The 27,056-nt window shown below is 37.1% G+C and overlaps 1 protein-coding gene across 3 annotated transcripts in view; it reads left to right on the forward strand.

Annotated features, from left to right (window-relative positions):
• Window positions 1-853: 853 nt before the first annotated feature.
• The window catches only part of UBE2E2 (ubiquitin conjugating enzyme E2 E2), a 365,295-nt gene continuing 339,092 nt past the window's right edge, over window positions 854-27,056 (forward strand). Inside the window, exons 1-3 of one of the 3 annotated variants that reach the window (XM_032267656.1) lie at window positions 854-1,107; window positions 6,578-6,761; window positions 15,900-15,950. In XM_032267656.1, the coding sequence (XP_032123547.1) occupies window positions 6,586-6,761; window positions 15,900-15,950 (227 nt within the window). In that variant the 5' untranslated portion in view covers window positions 854-1,107; window positions 6,578-6,585. Of the gene's footprint in view, window positions 1,108-1,142; window positions 1,308-1,796; window positions 1,817-6,577; window positions 6,762-15,899; window positions 15,951-27,056 lie in introns of those variants that run through there. The other 2 variants (XM_032267665.1, XM_032267673.1) reach the window with 2 other exon arrangements.

A 27,056-nucleotide genomic window follows, 5' to 3' on the forward strand; every position in this document is an offset into this window, starting at 1 on the left:
AGAGGCCAGAGGTGGGGGTGGGAGAAATTTCATGGAAGCTGAGTTTGCAAAGCAGGTACTTTTTTTTTTTTTAACGGTTATTTAGGGTGAGGAGTACAAGAGAACCTAATGTTCCTTCAGGCCACCTACAGCACTGCAACTGTTCCCACATACTTCAACTGGGCATGAAGACGGCTTCCCACTCACCCCGACAGTGTGGTACCCTGTACCCACCACCCGTCTCTTCAATACCCCAGGGCTAAACGGCACGAAGATCCTCTCTACCAGCTGGTGTGCATTCTGGACTAGGTCGAGCCAAAAGGCAGAAGGGCCTTCGTGCTGCAGTCTCGGGTGAAGAGACAGGCTCAGCCTGGACGAACTTTCCAGGCCTTCGTGAAGTTTTCCTGTCTTGGGTGCATGCGGGCCCCACGCGCCTGCGAGTTTGGGTTAGTGAGTCCACAGGGTCAGTCCCTGTAGCCACTTCGCGAAAGCTTCGAGGCGAGTGTGAAGACAAGGACTGCGGTGCATGGGTCTAAAAGGCCTCCTTGTCCCCCTGCCTGCGCCGTCTGGGGGCAACCCCCAAACCCCGGCCAGCGTTTCCCTTTAACGCGCGTGCCCGTCAAGGTCCTCGCGTCCCCTCCCCTCAAGACACCCCGTCAGCCTCGGTTTCCCCCACTTCTCCCCGTCCTTGTCGTCCCTTCCCCGTGGGACGCCCCTCGCCCACCCCGCCACAGCCCGGCCTGCGCGCGGGACCCAGCTGTCACTTTACTTTTCCGCGCCGCCTCTCCACCCCCTCTCCCGGCCGGCGGGGCAGCCCTCCGGGGCGCGCGTCCGCCCCCGCCCCCGCCCCCTCGTGGCCGCGCGCCGAAGGAGGAAGGACGCGGGGAGGAGGGAGGCGCGCGGCGCCGCACGGCCGACGTGGGGCTCGCGCTCTCGCGGTCTCTCCCGGGCGGGCGCCCGGGCACGCGCAGTCGCGGGTGCGCGCGCGGACGGCCGGGCGGCGGCGGCTCCCGGAGGTGGTGGCTTCACTTTCCAGGACTCAGGGGCAGCCACAGCGACAGCCGCGGGCAGTAGCCTCAGGAGCCGGAGCTGGAACGGCCGGGGGCGGCGGCAGCGGCGGCGCTGAGGGTGAGTCCTGGCGGGCGCGAGCGCGGCGGGGACAGGCGTGGTCGGGTGCGTGGTGCGTGGGTCCGGCTTTCGGTGACTAGACGGTCCGCAGGGGACATCCCGTCCCTGGGGCCTCCCTAGGCTCCCTCCCCCTCGCGCCTCAGCAGCTCTCTCCCCGGGCTTCGGCTTGAGCCCGCGACCTGCGCGGACACCCCCCTCAGGTATTCGCTCGGGCCGCGCCGGTGCCTCCCCTCCTCGGGCGTCCTCCCTCTCGCGGGCGTCCTCCCCACTCCCCCGACCTCCTCTCCGCGCCGCAGGTCTCTGCTTACACCGCTGGCGTCCTAGTTCCCTCCTTCCTCGCTCCCGGTGCCCGGTTCTCTGCGCCCCCTCCCGCAAGCCTCCTGCCCCCGTTTCTCGCCCTTTCTACCCCTCCCCCTCCTTCCCATCCCCCCCTTCTGCCTCTCTTCTCCCTGTCCTCCTTCTACCCCCTTCCGTTCTCAGTTCCCCATCCTTCTCCACCCTCCCAGCGCCTTCCTTCTCCTGGCCGCATCCTGGAACTAAGTCTTTGCAAAAGTACAGGATAAATGTCACGGTGGAAAGTGCCTGGCTTGATCTTTTGCTATTTTCCCTAATTGCATAATTGCTGCACATGGTGTCTCTCCTGGCGAGTGCCGGGTCTGGCGGCTCCGCCGCCGCACCCCGGTGGCCCGCCCGGAGAAGACCTTGTGGGGTATATTTGTGTGTGTCCTGGTGTGGGGTGTGTGTTGTATTGGTCTTTTGTGATGCCTGGCGCTTGTCACAGTTTGGAACCGAAGCCCATTTTTCTCTGGTCTCTTCTCTGCAGCCCCCACTGGCCTGGTTTGAAACTGGATTCCCTCTGTCCTCTCCCCCTTCTCCCTCCTCCACCCACTTCTCCCCCTCTCTTCTCTCCTCTCTCTCGTAATGTTTTGATCCTTTTGCCCTTTACCATTTCTAATGAAGATAAAGCGTGGCTTCTTGTGGCTTTTTTTCCCCACGACCAACCAGAAATGTCCAATCCATCTTCCCTTAAGGAAATTAAGGCCGCTTTAGAAAGACATCATCCTGTGCTCGGTGGCTGTTAGACCCATTTGCATGTTTCCAAGACTCTTCGTTTTGTATTATGTGTTCTTGAGAGTCTATTCAAATATTTTTATTTAAAAGTACGAAAGGAAGTGCTAGGGTTTACCCTCAGATTGTCTCGCTGTTCAGAAAGATTTTACGCTCTTCTTAGTGCTTAATCCCTGATTCTTTAAAAAGTGTGTTTCTAGATACGTGATAATTCAGTCAGGACTGTGTGAATCTAAATATTTGCCTTTACTACGACAATTTGGATGCTCCTTGGCTCTTTGGAGTTCTGTATGTGGGCTTATGCTTAAAATGGAGTGTTTTCATATAATGTCATACCCCATTCTCTCTCCTGCTGCACCTTTTACCCCCAAATCAGGTGTTCCACTGTTATTATCTGCATAAATGTCTTTGCAGTTAAATTTAAAGCTGGATATTGCTGTGTGCATATACTGTGTACTATTTTGTTTTACATTTTAGAAAAGTTTAGAAACGTGAGTAGGAAGGCAAGATGCACATGACAGAATTAAACGCTTTCCTGTTATAAAAGCTCAAATGAACACTTGTTTTGCAGTTTTGTACTAGTAGATACTGTTATAAGGCTTATCTGGATAGTAGTCTGAATTTATGGAATGACTGTAGTTGCCTTTATGTAGTCAGTGATATTTCAAGCCAAATCATTTCATTTTTATGGAACACGTGAGTTTCATTCACTGTATATTGCTAATTTCCAGGACTGTAATTACAACATTGGGTACATAGCTAATACAAGTTTAGTTTGTGTTGAAGAAGAAACAGAATGGAAGCCTCTTAAAATAGTTTTAGGGAGGACTACCTTACTATTATTTTATGTTTAAAAATCAAGTTTTACTTTGAGTTATGAAATAAGCATATTAATTTGTATATCTCAGTATCTTTGAAACTATCATTGGAGAGTAGCTCTTTGTTTCTAACCCTGGGATTTAAGTTTATCTTCCCTGTAGATTAGATAATCGGCTCAGATTAACTGTTTAGGAGTTGATTTTAAAATGCTAATTTGGAAGATAATGTTTAAAGAATTTTAACTTAGGAATTTTTATTCATTTGTACTTTAGAGGCATCAATTTTACACTTAGGACTAATTAAAATGATTTATAGACTACTTTTTCTTCATAAAAATTTGTTGCACCTGAGTGGTACAAAAATTTTTTTCTATGCTTTTTCTGTAATCAAGTATTCAAAAAACAAACCCAGGAGAAATTCCTTTTATTAGTGATATTTGAAAAAGAGATGTGAAAACTTTATTTCTAAAAGTTCCCGTAGTGGTTATCCGTGGCCTGAGATGGATTCATCATTTGTAGGTTAACGTTTGGATGAAATAAGATATCTTAAATCAAAAATGGAAATAACTCTTTTCCTTAATATAAAACTAGAAATTATGCCTCTATTGGGGCATTTTTAATGGTATTTTTATTAGTTCTCTAGTGAGACTAATTTTTACTTTAGTCTTCCCTTGATATTCAGCAGTAGTTTATGAAATTTGGGTTTCACATTATGGCTCGGATCGTATCATTGAGTAACCTTTTTAAGGAATTATATAACTATGGCATTATTTGATAGTATGTAAATGCACATAAATAAGAATATTAAGAAGAATGTGTGGCTTTATAACTAATGCTAATGCGATACAGAACTGAAACTCTCAGCATAGTTTATTAAATCATAGTTTATTAAGCTGAAGCTGCAGCCTCAGTGTAGAGAATATTATTTCGTTGAGGTTCCCGTATATTTGTCATGTAATGGATTGCTTCTGGTTTAAAATGTATAAAATGATGTCTCATTTCACAATCCTTAAGGTATTGTTGGCAGCATTTTGCTGTATCTGAGCACCTTTCCCTGAGTATTGTTCTCTTTTTCACTCCCATGCATGCCACCCTATCTGATATGCTATTATGTACATACTTTCAAGATTTTAAACATCTGATAAAATTTAATTGAAAGAAGTAAGGTGAAACAAAAACAATGTTAAATCCAAGAATGAGAATTTAGAGTGAAATAAAACAGAAAAGAAGCAAGAAATATGTTACAACTTTTAGAGCTAGATGTGAAACATACTGATATAAAATTTCAGCATTCTATTAAGTGACTTTAGTGCTCATAAAAGATGCCACAGCAGTGGAGACTGATGCTCCTCATTTACAGAATAGGTAGAAAAGTAGTCAGCTTTTCCATTGGTATGTTTCAGAACTGTTGGGGCAGACCTGTTTTTATTTGGCATGGGGCGCTGTTGTAGTTGAAGGGGTGCTGGTGGTGGTGTATGTGGTGTGTCAGTGAAAGCATTCACTGTTTTCTGTTGACTCTTTGCCTCTCTCTGCTTCCTGATGCTTCCATTCTTTTACATTGCTTTCTGAATTGTCTTACAAAAATTTCAATCCATTAAAGATCCGTGTTACAACATTGCTTTTGCTTAGAGCAAGGCTACAAGTTAAATCTTTGGTAATGATGAATTTTCATCAGCATCAAAGCTATCTATTTGGACTAAATTATAGTAATTAAAAATTTTGCTTTATTTGAAGTGTTTTTATGTATTCTTATTCTTGATCATATCAGAAACAGTTTTATTTGAACTTCTAATTTGATTAATCAAAAGAATCCATTTCAAAAGGAATTTGTTCGGTGTACCTATAATTTTTAAAGGTGTATTTTGTGTTGTTAATGGTACTTGTTAAGCGTAGGTAGTTTTGTTTTCAGAGAGGTGTCTGAGAAGGTAGCTATGCAGTGCTCAAAGATTATTAGGTGATAAAACCGTGGTAAGCATAAGGCCTTTTAGAGTCTGGGCATAGGTTTTGTTGGTTCAGTTCTGGATTTGTCAGAACACTCTAAGCTAGTCAGCTCATAAGGGATGTATTCATCGTAATCAAACTCAGAAATTGATTCTGATAGAATGACAGTTGAGAAGAGATACTCCTTTTCACTTACAGGAATTGTGTCTGCTGTCTGGATTATAACAGCTACCTAAATATCAAGGTATTTCGGAAATTGAGTTGGTAATCAGAGCTGCTTGGGGAGCATGAACTCAGAGGAGAGGGAATTTGAAAGCCTTGAGGAATATTTTAACCGGACTGTGAAAAAAAAATTCTTCAGTGTCTTCATCTTTTATGAAAAATGGTTGCTTTAGTATACAGCTGAATCAATCCTGGCACCATCATACGGTTCAGTTTTTATTTAGAAACATGCAGTCATGTAGGCCTTTGTGTTCATCTGTTATTGCAAAGGTCACTTAAAACAATTTACTCGTTTGGAGAATTTAACCATAGCCCAGCGCTGAGGATGTACTGATTTGAATAGGGATTTGAAAGTGTCCACCCATTTTTCTGTTCCCACAGATTTTTGTACTAACCTTCGTTTTAGTACTTAGCAAGTTGGCTAGTCCAGGTTTTTCACAGTTGTGGTACCAAAAGGGCTTACTTAGCCCAGTGCCTGGTAGAGAGTAGACCCTTAATCATTTTTTTTCTTATTTTTTATAACAGCATTATTATATGTAATTCACATACTATAAAACTTACCCTTTAAAAATGTACAACTCTGTAGTTCTTAGAGTATTTACAATTAGAATTGTGCAATATTACCATTATCTAATTTAAGAACATTTATATCACCCCAAAGGGAAGCATCATACCCATTAGCAGTCAATCCTCACTACTCTGCCTCCCATTACTCCCTGGCAACCACTTACCCACTTTATTTTTTTTATTAATTTTTTTTTCTTTGAGGCAGGGTCTTACTGTGTCATTCAGGCTAGAATGCAGTGATATTAATCTTTTTTTTTTTTTTTTTTTTTTTTGGTAGAGATTGAGTCCCACTGTGTCGCCCAGGCTGGTCCTGACTGGGCTTCCCAAAGCATTGTGGATTACAGGCGTGAGATCTGCTTACTGAATTTTGTGTTTATGGATTTGCCTAGTCTGGACATTTCATATAAACAGTCAAACAGTCTGTGGTCCTTTGTGGCTGGCTTCTTTCACTTACGATAATGTTTCAAGGTTCATCCATTTTGTAGCACGTAGACACTGTACTTCATTCTTTTTTATGGCTAATAGTGCATTATGTGGATATACTACTACATTTTGTTTATCCATTCATCCCTTAGTGGATATTTGAGTTGTTTCCAATTTTGGTTATTATGAATAATGTTGCTATGAACATTTCATGTATAAATTTTGTATGTTTTCATTTTACAATATACTTTGAATGGATGAAAGGAAACTTTTAGCAACTCCCAAAACTGCATTGTTTTGTAAGTGACCAATTTATCCATTTTATATTGAGATTTACTTGTTTTCTTTGAGGCTCATTCTCTGTGTCATGAAGGTAGCATACTGTAGTTCTCCTCACAGCTGAATAAATGATTTTTGATTCTTTAATCCAGGATCTAAAATGTCCACTGAGGCACAAAGAGTTGATGACAGTCCAAGCACTAGTGGAGGAAGTTCCGATGGAGATCAACGTGAAAGTGTTCAGCAAGAACCAGAAAGAGAACAAGTTCAGCCCAAGAAAAAGGAGGGAAAAATATCCAGTAAAACCGCTGCTAAATTGTCAACTAGTGCTAAAAGGTACCTCAGTTATTGTAACCTTTTTATTTTTGGTATGAGTTTATCGTCTTAAGTTCCATTTTTCTCTTGCATTTAATCATTTTTTCTGGGATGTGTAAGCCATGAACTTCATGGATTTTTCTTTCCCCTTATAGATGATCTTTTTTTTTACATGGTTTTAACCATAGGGAACTTAAGTATTTAAAGTCAGTTAAATGGCATGGCAGATTCATAAAATACATATCCATAGTGTGTTTGTGTTTTTATATATTGTTAAGGAAGCATATATAGGATGTGCATGTAAAATTGCAGTGGTTTCATTTATGGTTACTTGACCATAATTTTTTTTTCCTGTTCAGTAACACAGAATAGAGATTAAGAATCTTTTGAAGTAGTTATTGAGTGAATGATAGTTTATTTTCCACTACTCTCAGTTGGTAAAGTCAGAAATGCTGACATTAGCAACAAGTGCATCTTGGTTTCATTACATTAGTCTGGATCTGTCTTGATAAACAGTTTCTCTTTCTCTAGAGAATAGATGGATCTGGAAAGTAGGTATTTGAATGATTTTCTGTTGGTACATCAATCTCTTAAGATGATTGACGTGTCATTGGACTTAAAGGAAATCTGTTTTGATATTGTTACATTATAGAATATCTCTTGGGAAATAATTTGAAAGATAAGTATAGTGTCTTTCCTGATTCTGTGATTCTATGTTCTTGCTTTGTTTTTGTATGTTTTATATTGATCAAATAGGAAGTATAAATAAAAGCAATCTAACTTTTAGGTATAGTGGAATGTCTGAATGTTGAATTACAACTTTATATGTTATTGTATACTGTGGATTAAGGGGAACTCCTTTCTCAAAGATTGAAAAAAAAAAAAGCATCATTGGGCCAGGCGCGGTGGCTCAAGCCTGTAATCCCAGCACTTTAGGAGGCCGAGGCGGGCGGATCAAGAGGTCAAGAGATTGAGACCATCCTGGCCAACAAGGTAAAACCCCGTCTCCGCTAAAAAAAAAAATGCAAAAAATTAGCTGGGCATGGTGGCATGCGCCTGTAGTCCTAGCTACCCGGGAGGCTGAAAACAGAAGTTGCAGTGAGCCGGGATCGCGCCAGTGTATTCTAGCCTGGCAATACAGCGAGACTCTGTCTCAAAAAAAAAAAAAAAAAAAAAAAAGTCACTATTATAGTCTAGTAGACCTTGTTTCCCTTTGGCTTAGCCAGTCTACAGGGTTGGAAAGAACCTTCTCAGGTTCCTTGGTGAGAGATGTTGGAGGGTTGGTGAGCGGTTATTTAAAGGTACTAGAGTATTCAGTTTCCCTTTCCCGGGAGTGTATTGCTGATTCCTGACCTCTATTGAAGGAGCTGTGTGAAAGCCCCGAATTTAAACTTTTAGTCCTATATACTAGAACATGCTAGGGTAGGGAAGAGGGTTCAGTTTGTTTTGCCATCACACCACAAGTACAGGGGACTCAGCTAGCTGACCCTTTCGTTGCCTGACCACAACACAAATAACCTGCTTAAAGGTGACCTGGGAAATGGAGGGTGGGGTTAGGATGGATAAAAAAGGTGGGAAATAGAGAAAATATGACATTTAGATGAAAGAAGGAGATTGATGTGGGTGGGTAGGAGATGTTCAGGTACAGATCTTAATTCCATGTAGTTTAGGAAAATCTAATTCAGTCCTCAGTGTCTTTAGTTTGTCAGAAAACGGGAAGGATTCTTTGGCCAGGTCTGTGGGGAATAGGGTTCCACTCGGCCTGTGCTTTGTTCTATGACTGCTAGTTAGCAAAGTCCCCTGTTTTGGTGAGGCTCTGCCTTTTCCCCTAACTGGGAGCACTACTATAAAATACCTCAGAATCATATTTCTTGGGTGATATGTCAAAGACCAAATTCTGCTTATGAAAGATGTACTGCTTATGAGTTTTTCAAGTATGTGGGTCTTCATTTTACTACAGTATCTGTAGAAAGTACAGATTATGCAAACGTAATGATAGATTTTGTGAGGGAAACATATAGATTTTTTTTTTTTTTGCATTGTCAAAAAAATATGTCAGATAAAACCTAGTATAGAGATAGTGTATGTGCAGAGTCTAGGACAGTGCCTGATTGGCAGTAAATAGAAAGTGGTTGTATTGCGTTGGTCAAAGTAAGAACTCTCTTTTGAGTTGTTGCTTCCTGGCTGAAAGAATCCCTCTGTTTGCAAATTCTTGTTAATCTGTGATTTTCAAATTGTGGTTCATAATCTTTCTCTAGAAAGGTCTTCAGTTGGTTTTCGGGTGACAGTGTATGAAGTGATATAATAATTTACTATTTATTATAAAAATTTACTATTTAATATTTAATAAATCATATTTAATAAATAGTTAATAAATTTACTATTATAAAAATTTAGTATTTAATTTACTATTTAAATATAAAAATGTAGCTTCACTGCTGTTTTTTTTTTTAGATGGAGACTCGCTCCTGTCATGCCGACTGGAGTACAGTGGTGCAATCTTGGCTCACTGCAACCTCCACCTTCCAGGTTCAAGTGATTCTCCTTCGCCAGCCTCCTCAGTAGTTGGGATTACAGGCGTGCACCACCATGCCTGGCTAATTTTTGTATTTTTAGTAGAGATGGGGTTTTGCCATGTTGGCTAGGCTGGTATTGAATTACTGACCTCAGGTGATCCACCCACTTCAGCCTTTCAAAGTGCTGGGATTACAGGCGTGAGCCGTCACACCTGGATCACTACTAATGTTTTAATTTAAAAAATGTATTCTCCCCTCTCTCTTCTTCCAATTCAGTTGATAGTGAAGTTATTGGTTCTTTCCCATTTCTGCGTAAGTTTTAAGCACTTAGGAAAAAAATTGGGAATTATGAGGACAGAGAACTCCCCATCTTTTCAAGTTCACTGTCATATCCGCAGTGCCTAGCAGAGTATGGTCACAATATTTATTTACTGATTGCCTTGGAACCCTGAGCTTATTATAGGAATTGGATTCATGAATATTAGGATCTTGGTACTAGCGTGTTCAGAAGATTAAAAGTTAGAGGTGGTTTCAAAATAAATTTTATTTCATGCTTTTTGTTGATGATCATTTTTATTCAGATGAAAAGTCTCTCAAATAGTGTCATTTTATGAGACAATGAGTAGCACTGAAGAGCTTAAACTCTAGAGACAGGATCAACGTTTGAATCTAGGTTCTAGCATTTAGTAGCTGTAGCTCTGTGGTCTTCTTTTTTTCTTTCTTTTTCTTGATTTTTTTTTTGAGGCAGAGTCTTGGTCTGTCACCCAGGCTAGAGTGCAATGGTATGATCTCCAATTCTTGGGCTCATTCAGTCCTCCTGCATCAGCCTCCCAAGTAGCTGGGATTATAGGGGTGTGGCACTTTTGAGGCAGAGTCTTGCTGTCGCCCAGGCTGCAGTGCAGTGTATTATCTCCAACTCCTGGGCTCATTTAGTCTTATTGCCTCAGTCTCCCAAGTAGCTGGGATTACAGGGGTATGTCACCACACCAGGCTAAAGTTTTAATGTATATTTTGTTGGGATGAGAGTCTCACTATGTTGCCCAGGCTGGCCTTGAACTCATGGTTGCAAGTGATCTCTCAAAGTGTTGGAATTACAGGCATGAGCCACTGTGCCTAGCCTCTGCGATCCTGATGTATGATTACAGCTCTGAGCCTCAATTTCTTCTTTCGTAGAAGGAAGATGATAATGGTACACTCTTCACAAGGTTCTTGTGAGGACTAAATATGATAAAGCATTTGTTTGGCACATAGTAAGCTCTCACAAATACTGTCACTAATAGACTTAGTTAAAGTCTATAATGATATTTTTCAAGTCTATTTGGAACAATCTTTGGAAAAATGAGGTATATGTTAACCTTCAAGGCCTTAATGCTGTTGTTAAACTAGAAATACTGTAATTAAATGCATTTTGTAGTGACTTAGGAAAAGTGCTTGCATGTAGGTGCTCAGTTATAATATGAAATGTACTATAATTGTAGAATTAATAATTGCTATAATGCAGTAATTGTGGAATTAATAAGCTGGTTTAGAAATACGATTTCTTGAAATATCTCATATTTGTGATATTGCAGAATAATGATATACAGAAAACATTTAAGTATTTAAACAGTAGTAGAAGTTAATTTCTGTCTCAGAATTAGGAGGAAAGATTACAGTTACATCTTTGATGCATTTTTGCTTTTCTTTGGCAAGAATTTGTTTCTTAAAAAATTGTCATGCTCTTATCACAGCCTGTTCTCTTGATATATCTATATCACTCTTGTTATATTTGCAAGTATGTGGTTGGACTATATTTGCAGTGACAAATTTAGATGATTTTGATTAAATTGACTAGTCAGTTCAATAAAACATCTATTTTGAGATCTTCATTGAATTTATTCTGCTGCTGCTTTTACGGGTTGACACATCTGTAAATGTGAATTTTAAATCATATTTATTCTAAATTAACTGTTCAGAGTAGACATGGTGATTTTATTTTTAGACACTCTATGATACTGTTCAAGGTATAGTTTTTGGTTTCAGACTCTACCTTGTTCTTAAGTTGAAAGATTAATTTCACTGTATGTCAGTTTGAACTTTTATTATATGGGCTCATCTAAGTTTGTTTTCCACATGAGAGTGAAATAGTGCTTTTGTAGATACTCTTTTTGTAATTACCGTATTTTCTTCATTCTAAATGTACATTTTAAAACTTTTTAATGTTTCTGAAATTGGGACACATCTTAAAGTTGATGTGCACAATTATTGACGGTTTGTCTTAAAAATCAATGATCTTTTACAGTCATAGATACACAGTATATATCACCATTCAGAATTAAACTCTAGACTTCTTATTTGCAATGGCAATGTGTATTCTAAAGACGGCTTTGACATTTAAAAAATTTTTAATAATTAGTTACATGATGCTTTCTTGAGAATAAGTTCATTTTGGAAGGTGATTCAATTGATTAGAAAAGGGTTTTTTTAGGTGACTGAGGAATGTAGTGTGTAAGGAAATGTAGAAAGTTATCTAGATGAGATGAAGTGTTTTTAAAAATTACTGCTAAGAAATCACTTTGCGAATCTACATATCCACACATTCATGTTCTCCTTGGCTCTGAGTAAATTTTTGAATTTCTTTAACCAAGATATGTGTATGTGTGTGTTTTAAACATGTCAGCACACATACACTGCTTCATTTTTCTGAACCCTTACTCCAATATATTGATGTTCACGTGAATGTTTCACATCTTCTCTGTTCTGTATAATTTTGGTACCATATTCTTCATTTAAGTCTGAATGAATCATGATTGTTATGATTCTACTCCCGCGCTATTTTTTTTTTAAAAGCCAATAACAGTCCCACACGGTACTCTTATTGTACTCTTATCATTCATTCCTGGAACAGTTAAGGTATAAGGTGGAGTAATATATATTGAAATTTAATTTTTTGTGTTGTTCCTGACTTGTCTCAGTAGCAGTGGGCAGTTGCTGACTTCTGTAGCATACTAATAGGTCGCACTGCCTTGTGGAAATTGGAAATTTAGGCAATTATCCAGGTGATTTTTGTGTAAAATAATTTTGTCTTAAAAGTTCTAATGAGGAAGGTCTTTTTGTTTGACTTAGCAAAGTAATAGTTCCCCATCGTTCACCTTACCAGTGTAAAATAATTACCCTTAGATTTCCTTGTCTTTTAAATGGGGACTGATAAAACAGATACTTAGAGAATTCTGTGAGTTTTATCTAATCACTTTTAATGGTAAAAAATCATCATGGGAAAGGTACACTGTAAGTGTGAATTATTGATACTTTTCATTTTTTCTCACCCTAAGAGATAGTGCCTGAAATAGCTACCTTCCTTATCCCACTTGTCAAGGCTGAGAAACTTAATACATACTATGATCACAACTTTTGAGAGAATAGAATTGCTGTCACTGAAAACAGCAGGACATCTTACAACCGTTTAAATAGCAATTCTTAGTATAATCTTTTCTGCTGACAGAAATATGACCATTTTAGCTAACAGTGGCTCAAAATATATTATAATGTATTGACTTACTGCTCAGACTTGTTGAGTTTATCAGTAAATTGCTTTTTATATTGAATAATGTAGACTTATAGGGATCCGGAGTTGAAATTTTATTATAGAATTATATGACAGAAAATTATGATTTGCCAATTTTCTTTTCTCTTGGAAAAGAGGGTCTTACTCTTGCCCAGGCTGGAGTATGTGGTATGATCATAGATCACTGTGGCCTCAAATTCCTGGGCTCAAGTGATCCTTCTGCCTTGGCCTCCTGAGAAACTGGTACTATAAGCACGCACCAAAATAACCAACAGTTTCCTGAATTTTTTGTATAGGAAGGGTCTCACCATGTTGTTCAGGTTGGTCTCGAATTTCTGGCCTCAAGTGTTCCTCTTGCATCTGCCTCCCAAAGCTCTGGGATTACAGGCCTAGTCACCGATACTGCGCTTGGCTCAGGATTTGTGAGTTTTTTTTTTTTTTGTTTTGTTTTTAAAAAAACCAAAAGGGGCGATATAAATATAAAGCAAGATGTGTTGTTTGAAAATTGCAAAGAAGTTTTTTTTATGTTAAAAATAGTTTTCTTTGACAGTTTAAGAATGCTTTTTAGAATGCTTATTCTTTTGGTTCTCTTAGTTTAAAAACAATTTTTAAAAGTTGTTTATGTTTCTGATAACAAATTAAGCAATTTTTATGGAAAGCAACAGTTTTTTATCCACCCTCTTCCCTTAATTCTCCCAATTCCATTCCCTTGAAGCAGACTCTTTAGCTGTCTTTGCTCTTATTCCTTCTGTTGGTTTTCTGCATAACTCTAAATAATACACCCATTTCTTGTTGAATTGTGAATTGAAATAATGTATGTTGATGCCCTGCTGTGAAATATGAAGATTTAGTTTGCTTACCTGTTCTCCCTTTCTTTTCCTTCCTCCCAGTTATGATAGTTAAAATTTTTTTTAAAAGATTATTGGTTGCCTTCATACTCTAAAAAATATATTTAACCTTCAATTTCTTTTTCCTCCAAATAACATGTTTTTTGTTCTTTATTTAGTAAATTGGGGATATTAATATCGTCTCCATCCACTTTTAGATGGTTTATATTAGCTACACTTTATTTTACATCTTCAGTGTTGATAGCATTTACTTTATATAGTGCAACTAACAACCAATCTTCTATGCTTTGTTGGTCAGTAAAAGACCAATAAATTGTCTGTCTATTTATTATAACTGTAAATATTCAATGCCAGACAAAACAGCATATTAGGATTAATTACAAGTCCAGTGTCAGGATCTCTGCGCTTCTCAATGAGTCAGAGCATTTAGGCAAAATATATCAAATCTTTCTCTCCCCACCCTACCCCCAGTGTCTGATACTTAATTAAAATTGTTTTACATTTTAGTTTGCTTCATATTTCGTCTGTGATTTTCTTATGTAGCTTTATTTCTGATTACTTCCCCCAGTGCTCCCTTTAGTAGTCTGTTGTATCCATATACTCTTTGCAGCCCCCTCTTGCCTGTCTCCACTTGTTTGATTTACACCCATCTGTTTTGTCTTGCAGAAATATATTGAAATTTCTCACTCATTGGTGACTACCGTCCTTTTCTTTGCTGTTTATTCCTTTTTTGCATTTTCTGTATTCCACCTACCCACCCAGTGGAGTCCTGCATGACTGAGAGGTGAAAGTGTGCCTACTTAGTTTGCCATTTTAACTGGACTTAGCTATTTAGTTTTGAAGTGTTTGTTGTATACTTTTGTGTGAAATCCATAACGTGTTCTCTTATATCTAATCTTTGAGACTTCTGTCATTTAAATATGGGCCATATGTACCTTGTATGCATCTAAATATTTCACAGAATCTGTATTAGAAGGAAATTATAGTGTGTTAAAGATAAAAGAGATCATAGAGTTTGTTCTAGTTAACCTCTGTTTTATAGGACAGAAAATGGAGGCACAGGGAGAGAGAGCAAACATGTGTGAGCAGTATTCTTGCCCAGGCACTCAATTTAATAGCCTAGCAGAATTACAATGAAATTTTTTTGACTTTGAATTTCTTAGCCTTGCTCTGATTCATAATGCCTCACCAAGCTTGAATCACGTGGTTTAGAGAAGTGAAAATTATATTAGTAGCATGCAGTTTCTTAGGGAAGTTGATACCAATTCTATTGGAGGGTTCCCATTTATTCTAGTAGTTTGTTGTCTTGAAAAAGGAGTAGAATGAAATTGTTTGAATGTAAGTATTTTGGTCAAATTCTTGTTTTTTAAAGATACTTTAATCGGTTATTATCCATATACTATCGCAATAATTACCAGATAACAGGCATCCAACTGTTAATAACCCCATATTTAAAAACCAAGGCAAAGGAGAAGAAACGATTTTGAGAATTTTTTGGTAATTGATTTAACAAAGCCTATATTTAATAAGGTATGAATGATAGTTAAGGGATTGTTAAGTATAGTCTTAGAAAACAGTGGTGCACTTTCAGCCTTTTTATATATACATAAGATGCAGTTAAAAATAAAAGTAGAGTGTGCGTAACACATGAGGATAGAGCAGGCTTAAAAAAATTTTGTTTTGCATGAAGCTCATGCAATGACATTAATTACTCATGTAATATTAGGATAGTTCTAGCAGATGAAATAGTGTTAAACTTCAGAGTCCCAACCTGCTCCAAATTAGAAGCGCCAGAAAGGAATCCCATGTGCATCTTGATGGCAGTTTCAGGTATTGGAATGAGATCCTGAATCTTTTCTTCGCCATTTGATTGTAACAGTCAGGATACCTGAATTTAACTTAATATCAGCTTTCCATCCTGTGTAGGAATGCTCTCATACAAAACAGAAGTTAGAATGACCTATGAATGGTGTGGCAGAAATTTACAGTTTTAGAAATTTTAATTAGTGCTGCCAGTGGTTCAGTGAAGTCATAGCATTCCTTCCAAAGGTTGCGTGCACTATTAGATGCATTGTTAAAACCTTGGCAGAAATTGCTACTTCATTGTTGGATATGATGCTTCATACAGTATTAGTATTTCAAACTAATAGCTTACCAAAGGGAAATACTGTTGAAACATAACGTTTTAATGAAATAAATTGTTAACAGTGAACGTATTTTTAACGTAATGTTCTTTGTCTTTATTTTAAAGAATTCAGAAGGAACTTGCAGAAATTACTTTGGACCCTCCTCCCAACTGTAGGTAAGTACTTATGGTTTTTTATTTACTTGTATCTTTTGCAGAAGGTACATTTGAGCTGTTGGTTATATGCAATTGTTGTTGTAGTCCGATTAATTAGTAAAAACATCATTGTGGTTTGAACTTAAGTGACTGTGGAAGATAGTGGTTTTTGTCATCTCTGTGCAGAAATGGAATGTTCAGTAAGTATGTTTGTAGTGGTAGAACGGAGTTGCCAAAAGTAGTGTAATACAGTAACAATAAGACAATGAAATTATAGGGTAACAAATATAATTACCTTTTAGTGGAAGAGGTGTTAGGGCCTTATGGTTTTTTTAAATGATAGAAAATAGCGTGGCTAAAATATTTGCTATGTTGTAATTATTTAATTGTTATCTTGCTGGAATTTGATTTTTAAAAGCACAGACACACTAAACAGTGTTTCTTCATGGTCATTGGTTGTGACTGGGTGAGAATGGGTGATTTGAGGCAATGATGTTAAATGTAAAACACTTTCTCCCTTTGTGACCATGACCCGGAATTTTCTGGTCAGTGTTTACTTTTAAGAAAGAAAAGTGCTTACTGGGAAATGGTTAATGTTATACAGGTACATAGTCAAGAAGGAGAAAAATAACCTCCTACCTTATGCTGCTGCTTTGGGTCTGGGGGAGTAGTTAGAAGATGGCTGTTTGGCTGTTTTTAAGACATTTATTTCTGTTTTGATATGAGGTCAGCATTGGAACCAGGCCAACCTGGAGTTTTTCTGGTTTAAAATGATAATCTTATGCATTGAAGGTGAGAGGGAAGATTAAATAAAAATCTTTCCAACATTGAATGGAGGTAGAATTTATTGCTTGGTATGATTTCTGACTGTACTTACGTTATTTTTATGTGAAAACAAAGATAACAATGGTGAGAATTAAAGTGAAAATTTTGCATATGGCTAATTGATAGTTGGCTATTTGACAACTATTTTGTGTAGGAAAAATCCTAATAGGACTTACTTTGTGGTGAGTCTAATATGGTTCTTTAAATGAGTCATGTACAGTGTATAAACTATTATATTCAAAGAATGTTTCAATAGAACAAATATTTCTTTGTTAGCTAAAACTGTTTAACGTAAGACTTTTTGTCACACGTAGGACTATATTACATCAAAGCTGTTTCAGATGGCAGATCATTGTTTAGCTTTTGGTGGTCAATGCTTATAATGGATTGATTTGCGGAAAAGCTCCAGTTTGAATTAAACCTAACATCCTTTGTTTCTTAGGATAGTATTTGTTTTAATGGTCTGAATCTTAAAAAAAAAACATTAATGTATTACATATACTATTCTTGTAACCTTTTTTATGAACAATTGAATTGATAAATAGGTGAACTTAATTTATACGCTTTTTTGCTTACATTTTGACAACCTCAATCATTGGCAGAATAAACAACTTTGTTTTAATGAGTTTGTTTAAGGATCATTTTTGATAAATGAAATTTGAATACAGTATCAAGTGATATAGACTGAAATTTTGCTATTAGATGACTGAAAAAAGGAATTATATAAAGGTTATTATTTAAACTAAAATAATGGAACCATAGTTCTATTTAAAGTAACAGAAACATTTATAGTGTCAGCTGAAATTTGGAAGTTTACTTTGTCTTTCAGCCTTAGTTAATGGTTCATATGTAAGCTCTTCATAAATAGAGAAAAATGTATATTACAGGTTTTCATTTGTAAATGTAGAAGTCACACATGAGATCTTCAGTTTCAGGAAAGAGACCTACTTTAGTCAATTTTCTGGCTTGGGAATTTGCAAGGAAATCCTCACTTGTGGTCTGAGGATTGGATAGCTGGTAAGTTTGCTTTAGAAGCTAGGTCTGCAGTACAGTGGTTTTGGCTCTTTTATTGATTCCGAAACAGTTGCTTGGACTGGGTCAGGCAGAGAGAAAGGTTATTTACCTTCGTGTGTCACTTCCTTTGGCAAGCAAAAGATCCTCTGTGCTGTGGCTGATTGATAAGTGTTGATTAACTAGTTTTACATTTTCTGTGTGTGCTTGTGTTACTTTATATGAATGTTTGGTGTGCTGTTTAAGTGCATCACTGTGGTCTTTGGATTGTTTCGTGTAAAATATCTAGTTGGGGTTTGTAGTTAATCTGCCCATCTATATTTCAACGAAAATGTGGTTACCATCTTCAGAAAGAGGTAGGTCATAGTGTTAGTTTGGCTTATTTTTGGTCAAAGTTAACAGTGCTTTTGTGGTGATTTTTACAAGTTCTGCACTGCCTACACTGGCCTAATGACTATAATGGATTAATTTATCAAAATAGAGCAAATTAAACTTATCTGCCAAATAGAAGTCATAGTCCTTTACGTAATCAGTTAAGTCATACCTCATGTCAGTAGAAAGCATCCCCTTACTACTACTCCCTTTGTGGATTATCTCTCCAATCACACATGCCTTTCAAAACCCTGCCTTTTGGTTCCCTAGGAGGTTGTTAGTCTGCTATCACATGTAAAGATTATATGTGAAGGAACATCTGTGGGTTTACCTGTTTAGTCAGTCAGAGAGTTGAGAACATTTTTTTCTATTTGTTGTCTGAGTAGGGGTTGGTGTGTGTCATATTCCATTTAGAGTGTGGTTTATACTATTTCCAGGAACCTTAACAGACTGGTACAACCCAATACTGTGTGTATGTCCCGTTAGATGGAAACTGAATTTTGGTGCATCTCTTATGTGACAGCTAGCTAAACTTCTTTTGGAATCATAGTGAAAGAACTGTATGTGTTTAAATGTTGTGCAAATCTGTTATTTAAACAAGTTGAGAATATAAAATCACCCCGAATCACAGCATTTAGTGTAAAGTTTTATGCAAGGTATTTTTAGAGGAAGTTATTCTGATATAGTATTGGCTGAATTTTTTCCAGGTTTTGAATAAACAAATATTATTTTAAAGAATACTCAACAAATGATTTAGTAGATTAAATTATTTCTTATAGGAAATATTTGCCCCTACATATTTCAGTTTTTTTCTCACTTTATTGTTGTCTTTGAAGTAAAAATTCAGTAAGATAGTTTTATTTTTGAAGCTGGATTAAATTTGTCGTCCTTTTTAAAAACGTTACTTACAGTTTAATGAGTAAATATTTAAAAACAAAACTTTATAGCTAAGAAAAAATTTCTGCTCATAGAATCATAGAGTCTGTAGGGCCATAGGCATAGAAAATTACACATCATTTGAGTGAAATTTGGTATATGCTTAGAGTATTTCCTGTAAATAGTGGAAATGTATTTTTCTTGGCCTTAACTCTCATGTTGGATAACATAACTGACCCATGACATTTGCAAGGGCTCTATCCTGAGGCCTTCACAGATCCATAGATCCATACATGTTTTCATACTACTGCTGAGTTAGAGGTGCTAGGCCGTTGGTTAGAATTGCTTGCTACTTCAGTGCCTTGCACACCACCTTAGATGGATAGAGTGGGTCAAATTCTTACAGACCTCTAACAGGTAGTATCACTGCTCCTTATAAATGACTACAGATTGTGACTTTCACAGCTCTTCATAAATTGTTAAAAGCAAGGTCTTAAATCTGTGCATGTCAGTGTGTTCATTTATACTTCCTTGGTGCTAGTGGAGAACTGGCAGCTAGTGGGCCAGAAAATCTCCAGATTAAAAATAAAATTAAAATTGTTGTCATCCAAAGGACAACTTGTTCCTCTGCATTGTAGAGAAGCTAACTCGTTCAAATGCTATTATGATATGCTGCTGCTAAAGTTTGTATTATGTTTATGGTCAGGGGAATGACAGATAATCCCTATTACTTTTTGTAAGAAAAGACTAAGGTAAAATGATTTATTTGGATTTTGATATGAACAAGTAGAAGAAGATGTAGTTATACTAGCAGTTTACACTTTTATTTCTATGTGTTTCAAGGATCTGCTCATGGAACACTGGTGCTGCTTTTTATTTTTGTCTTTTATTTGTTAACAGCTTTATTGAGACATAAAGTGTAAAATTCACTTATACTTTTAGGTTTTTGGTATACTCACAGAGTTTTGTAATCATCACAGTTTATTTTGCAGTATTTTGATCACCCCCAAAAAATAATCCATGCCTTTTAGCAGTCACTGCTTCCCCATTTTCCCCCAACTCCTTCACCACCAGCCCTAGGCAGCAATTAATCTGCTTTCAGTTTCTATAGATTTGCCCTATCTGGACATTTTGTATAAATGAAATCATATAATACGTGCTTTTTGTGTCTAGCTTTTAAAATTATTTTATTTTATTTTTTACAAAATGTAGTATTTTCAAGTTTCATCCATGTTGCTGCATACATTAGTACTTTTTTGAAAAATAGATTTTTAATTTAGGTAAAATATACATGATTCATCTTTTTTTTTTTTTTTTTACCATTTTTAGTGTAAAGTTTGGTGAATATACATTTATATTACTTTTTTCCCCATTATCCTCCCCGCTTCTCTTCCTGGCCTCTGGTAACTACCAGCCTACTCTCTGTCTTTGAGATCTACATTTTTAGTTCTCATGTAATAGTGAGAATATGTGACATTTGTCATTCTCTGCTTGGCTTATTTCACTTAACCTTCCCCTGTGGTTCCATCCATGTTGCTGCACATGACAGGATTTCATTTTTCTTATGGTTGAATTAAATATTCCATTGTAAGTATATACCACATTTTCTTTGTTCATTCATCTGTTAATGGGCACTTAGGTTGATTCCATATTTGGGCTATTATGAATGGTACTTGGGTAAACATGGGGGTGCAGATCTCTTTCATATGTTAATCTCCTTTCTTTTGGATATATACTGATATGGTTTGGCAGTGCTCCCACTCAAATCTCATCTTAAATTGTAGCTCCCATAATTCCCATGTGTGTGGGAGGGACTGGTGGGAGATAATTGAATCATGGGGGCAGTATCCCCCATACTGTTCTCTTGGTAATGAATAAGTCTCACGAGAGCTGATGATTTTATCTCAGCTCACTGCAACCTCCGCCTTCTGGGTTCAAGTGATTCTCCTGGTTCAGACCCCTGAGTAGCTGGAACGATAAGCACGTGCCACCATGCTCGGCTAGTGTGTGTGTGTGTGTGTGTGTGTGTGTGTGTGTGTGTGTGTACACATATATAGTAAAAAAAAAAAAAAAATATATACTTATTTTTTTTTTTTCCCTCCCCAGATAGAATCTTGCTGTGTCACTCAGGCTGGAGTGCAGTGGCATGATCTTGGCTCACTGCAACCTCTGCCTCCTGGGTTCAAGCAATTGTCCTGCCTCAGCCTCCTGAATAACTGGGATTATAGGTGCACACCACCACTCTCAGCTAATTTTTGTATTTTTAGTAGAGATGGGATTTCACCATGTTGTCCAGGCTTGTCTCAAACTCCTGACCTTAAGTGATAACACCTGCCTTGGCCTCCCAAAGTGCTGGTATTACAGGCATGAGCTGCTGTGCCTGGCTCCTTTGCTTAAATTGGATTTTATATATATCTTTGCTGTCAAATTGTTTGGGCTCTTTGTATATTCTGTGTATATTCTGGTTGTTAATCCCTTGTTAGATGGATAGTTTGCAAATATTTTCTTTCATTCAGTATGTTGACTCTTCACTTCATTGATTGTTTCCTTTACTGTGCAGAAGCTTTTAGGTTGATGTAATCCCAGTTATCTATTTTTGCTTTGATTGCCTGTGCTTTTGAGGTCTTACACAAGAGATCTTTGCCCAGACCATTGTGCTATAGTGTTTCAGGTCTTAGATTCAAGTCATCAGTCCATTTTGGTTTGTTTTTTTTTTTTTTGCGTATGGTGAGAGAAAGGGGTCTAGTTTCATTATGTATATATAGTTATCCAGTTTTCCCAGCACCATTTATTGAAAAGACTCTTCTTTTCCCATTGCATGCTCTAATGCTTTTGTCAAAGAGGAGGTGGCTGTAAATGCACAGATTTATACCTGGGTTCTCTCATATGTTTCATTGATCTGTGTGTTTGTTTTTATGCCAGTACCGTGCTGTTTTGATTACTATAGCTTTGTAATAAATTTTGAAGTCAGGTAATGGGATGCCTCTTTTAGCTTCATTCCATTTGCTCAGGATTGCTTTGGCTATTCATAGTCTTGTGGTTCCATATAAATTTTAGAATTTTTTTTTTTTTTTTTTTTTTTTACTATTTCTGTGAAGAATGTTATTGGTATTTTGATAGGGATTGTATTGAATCTGTAAATTGCTTTTAGTGTTGTCATTTTAACAATATTATTATAGTTCTTCCAATCCGTGAATATGGAATACCTTTCCTTTTTTTTTGGTGTCCCGTTTATTTCATCAGAGTTTTATAGTTTTCTTTGTATGACACTTTCACTTCTTTGGTTAGATTGATTCCTAGGTGTTTTATAATTTTTGTAGCTATTGTAAATAGGATTGCTTCCTTGATTTTTTTTTTCAGGTTATTTGCTACTGGCATATATAAATGGTACTGATTTTTGTGTGTTGATTTTGCATTCTATAATTTTGCTGAATTTGTTGACAGTTCTAACAGTTTATTTTTTTGATAGAGTCTTCAGGTTTTAGCATCATGTAATCTAGGAACAAGGCTAATTTGATGTTTTGCTTTACAATTTGGATGCCCTTTATTTCTTTCTCTTGCCTAATTGCTCTGGCCTTTATTCCTAGTTGTTACCAAATAATTTTTATGGATATACCGTGTTTTATTTTTCTACTCATCAGTGGATGGATATTTGTTTTGTTTCTACTTTTTTGCTACTGTTAATAATGCTGTTATGAACATTTATGTACAGGTTTTTGGGTAGATACTTGTTTTCATTTCTCATAGGTTATATACCTAGGAGTGGAATTGCTGGGTTATATAGTAAGTCTCTGTTTCCTGCCAGCAGTGTATTAGGGTCCAGTTTCTCCTGCTAGCAGTATATGAGGGCCCAATTTCTCCACTGCCTTGACAGCACTTGTTGTTTTCCTCTTTTTATTTATTTATTTTATTTATTTTAAAGACGGGGTTTCACCATGTTGGTCAGGCTGGTCTTGAACTCCCGACCTCAGGTGATCCACCTGCCTTGGCCTCCAAAGTGCTTGGATTACAGGCGTGAGCCACCACACCCGGCATTTTTTTTTTTTTTTTTTTTTTTAATGATAGCCGTCTTAGTAGGTATGAAGTGGCATTTTGTTGTGGTATTGATTTGCGTTATACTGATGGATGATGGATGAGCATCTTTTTACGTGCTCATTATCCATTTGTATATCTTCTTTGGAGAAACTTTAGTTCAAATCCTGTTCCATTTTTTAATGACTTGTCTTTTTATTGTTTGGATATAAGTCCTGTACATCAGTTACATAATTTGCAAATATCTTCCTCCATTCTGTGGATTTTTTTTTTTTTTTTACTTTCTTGATGGTGACCTTTAAAACATAGAAAATTTTGCTTTTTACGAAGTTTGAATATCTGTTTTTTCTTTTGTTGCTTGTGCATATGGTGTCATATTTAATAAACCATTGCCTAATCCGAGGCCACAAAGATAAGTCTATATTTTTTCTTAAGAATGTTACAGTTTTAGCTTTTACATTTTGGGTTCTGATCCCTTTTCAGTTAATTTTTGTATGTGATATGATATTGGGGTCCAACTTCATTCCTTTTGAGTTGTGTGTAAACCCAGTGTCCCAGCACCATTCACTGAAAAGACTAGTTTTCACATTGAATTATCTTGATACCCTTGTTGGAAATTAGTGGATCATAAATATGAAGATTTATTGCTGAACTCTCAGGTTGGTTCAGTTGGTCTGTATGTCCTTATGCCAGTAACATGCTGTCTTGATTACTACAGCTTTACTGAGTTTTGATTCAGAAAGTAGAAGTCTTCCAACTGGTTTACTTTTCTCATGAACTCATTAGGTAAGGCATTCCCAGTGGAAATAGGAAGAGGCTGTGACTGGACATAAACCTAACTACTGTGTCATCTTACTAATCATAGGAGCCATTTTATAGAGGAAAGGGTTTTTTGTTTTTGTTGTTGTTGAGACAGTGTCTTGCTCTGTTGCCCAGACGAGTGCAATGACATCATCCTGGTCCACTGCACCTCCGCCTCCCAGGCTTAAGCTATTCTCCTGCCTCAGCCTCCTGGGTAGTTGGGACTACAGGTGCATGCCACCATGCCTGGCTAATTTTTGTATTTTTAGTAGAGACAGGTTTCACCATGTTGGCTAGACTGGTCTTGAACCCCTGACCCCAAGTGATCTGCCGGCCTTGGCCTCCTAAAGTGGTGTGATTACAGGTGTGAGCCACTGTACCTGGCTGAAAAGTGTATTTTCCAGATCATAGTAACTAAAATGGTATGTAGGGAAAGTGTGTGTGGGGTTAATTTTTGAAGTTATATGATAGAATAGGAAGGTATTGAGACAGAAATTGGGAACAATGTCTATATGTGTGATCTCTACAAAGAACAGCCAATGCAAAATCTAATTATTATCAGTAATTATTTTTCTTCTCTGGTTATTGTAATATTTGTACAGCATTTTTTAACTTTTGAAGGATTTCTGTATGTGATGTCATTTAGTCTTTTTAGCTACTCTCTAAAACTCCTAAGCAACTTGTTCAAGGTTCCCTCAGCCTCCCAAAGTGTTGGAATTATTAGGTGTGAGCCACTGCACCCGGCCGGGAAAACAACTTTAAGGAAGGATGTGAACTTGGCTTTGAAGAATGAATAGGATTTGGAAAGGTAAAAGGAAATAGGGATGGCTTTAGGTAAGAGAATGAATGGGAGCAGAAACATAAAAGGGGAGAATTTAATATACTCATTTTTGTGACAGTGAGAGTTGGCCTCCTTCCCATGTGGGAGGTAAGATTTGTTATGGCTCTCTGTCTAGGAAGGGTGTTAAAATTAATAGTCGCTATAGTTTGAGGTTTAAATACTGAGTAAAAGAGAATGAAATTGAAGTTTTGATTTTAAAAAATCATGTCTTAGAAATTAATTTGTAATATGGAGTGGAGAAAGACATAAAGAGTTTGGGAATCCACTAAGAAAAGTGTTGCATGAATGCAGGTTCAAGGTGATTTAAGACCTGGCGATGTGATACTAGGAAGACAAAAAAAGACAGGGGAAACAGGAGACATTTTGGATCTGGCCTACCTTGTTAATGGTGTGGTTTTGAGAGACAGTGATGTCAAGAATGACTTAAAAGAGTCATTCTTTAAAAAGTGTATTTGTAGACTAAAATGGTGATACTATTGGCAGAAACGGATTTGTCTCTATGACCTCTGCAGATCTTAAAATTGATAACATGTCCCTCTTTATCTAGTTTGGCTACCTGGAAACTCATAGCCTTATTTGCTCCTCAGTATTAGTAATTAATTACATTTTTGTGTAGAAACCTCAGCCCTTTGTTGTATTTTATTTTTCTAACCTTTTCCCTCTTTTGTATCCATATCTTCATTTTGTACTTTCACACTACATAAGTTTTTGTAAGCCAGTTCAGAGTCTTTTTAGAGTGAGGCATATTATTGGTAAACTTACAATATGAATAACTGAAAGTTTACATGAATGTGTATTGGTTAGCAAAACTCCAGCATTTTTTTAAGAGGAGTCATTAAGATGATAAAATTTAAATATACATTGAGTACCTATGTTATTTTTTTTAGGGTACTGAATTATTTGTATCCATCTCTTCTTCCTTTATCTAAAACTGCTAATTGAGGGATATATTTTATTCAGTCCTGTGAGTTCTTGACTCAGTTCCTATTGTTGAGTGGCTTTGCATGGACTCTTTGAAGCCAAAAACCTTTAAATAACATTGGAGATGCATGTATGAAGTGACTAGAACAGTGAACAAGAATGGAGTACCACCTGCAAGTAGGATGGCTGCAGAGTTGAGTTATGTGTACTGTGTGAGAGACAGTGAGAGGGCATGGTCTTGCCGTATGTTCCATTGGCAGTTCAGAGTTTCAAAAGTTTCAAGCTTGGTTTATATTCTCATTTCTGTACTTTCTTTTATAATTTTTAAGATGAGCTCCTTCATTACTGCCAAGAGTATGTTTTCTCTTTGCCTTTACCTTGAGGCTGACTTTTCACTTGGGGTACAACCAACATAGAATTTTAAAATGATGACTGCTTGTTATTTCAAATGGGGAACTTCATGTATAATTGTTTGCTGTCATGTACCTGTACTTTCAAAATGTTATTGTTTTAAGTCTGCCTTTAATCAGAGTTTTAAAAATATTTATTTGCCAATAAAAGAAAATGTTGAATAATAAAGTGAAGTTAGTGCCCATTATTTGTGATCTTTTAATGTTGTTGTTTTAATTCTTTGCTGCTTTAAGAACAGTAAAATAATGTGTCTGAAAAATATATATTAAATGATCACACTGGGAGTATATTTTATTATAGCAACAGAACATTTCATTGTTTAGTTTGCCTAGCTTTATAATGGTTATTATTTCAGATTTACTACCTAAGCACTTTAGAGATAAGAAGTGTCATATTACTCTCCATCATGTAATATTTTAATTCCCGTATCCCCTTTATCTTTTAAGAGATCCTGAAACTATATTCTTTCATGTGTCCAAATCTTTTCTTTACAGTGATTATTATACTCATTGATATAAAATTTATTTAACTAAGCTTTATTGCAAACAGATAAACTTTTTCAGTACATTTTAAAACAGTGTAAAATTTGATTTTTGCATTTGTGTTGTCGGTTTGCTTTTTGGGCTATGTTTCTAAATAAATGTTTATTTAGAGCTGTCAAACAGAATGTCTGCATACTTTAGGGACCTAATGAGATCCCTTTAAAGGTATATCTCAATCTATATTTGTGTAGAAGCAGCACTTTCTTCTAAAACGTTTAATAGAATCAGACAAAGCCATAAGCTAAAATTCATTTCCTACTTCAATACACAGCAGGTAGACCCTCTCCACACACTTTCACCTATTTGGAAGATGAGGCCTAGTAATAATTTGAAATGACCAAAAGGAGAGGCAGCACTCCTACACCAAAGCCAAGATTTCTGCTTCAGTATCTGACATTTCCCCTACCTTGAATCCAGTATCCCCCTTTCAGCATCCCACTACTGTCACTTCTCCTGATGCTTCAGATTACAACTCTTTTACTTGTTTCACCCACT

The sequence above is a fragment of the Sapajus apella genome, unplaced genomic scaffold (genome assembly GCF_009761245.1).
Source record: "Sapajus apella isolate SASKATOON/1434 unplaced genomic scaffold, GSC_monkey_1.0 scaffold4, whole genome shotgun sequence".
Lineage (NCBI taxonomy): Eukaryota > Metazoa > Chordata > Mammalia > Primates > Cebidae > Sapajus > Sapajus apella.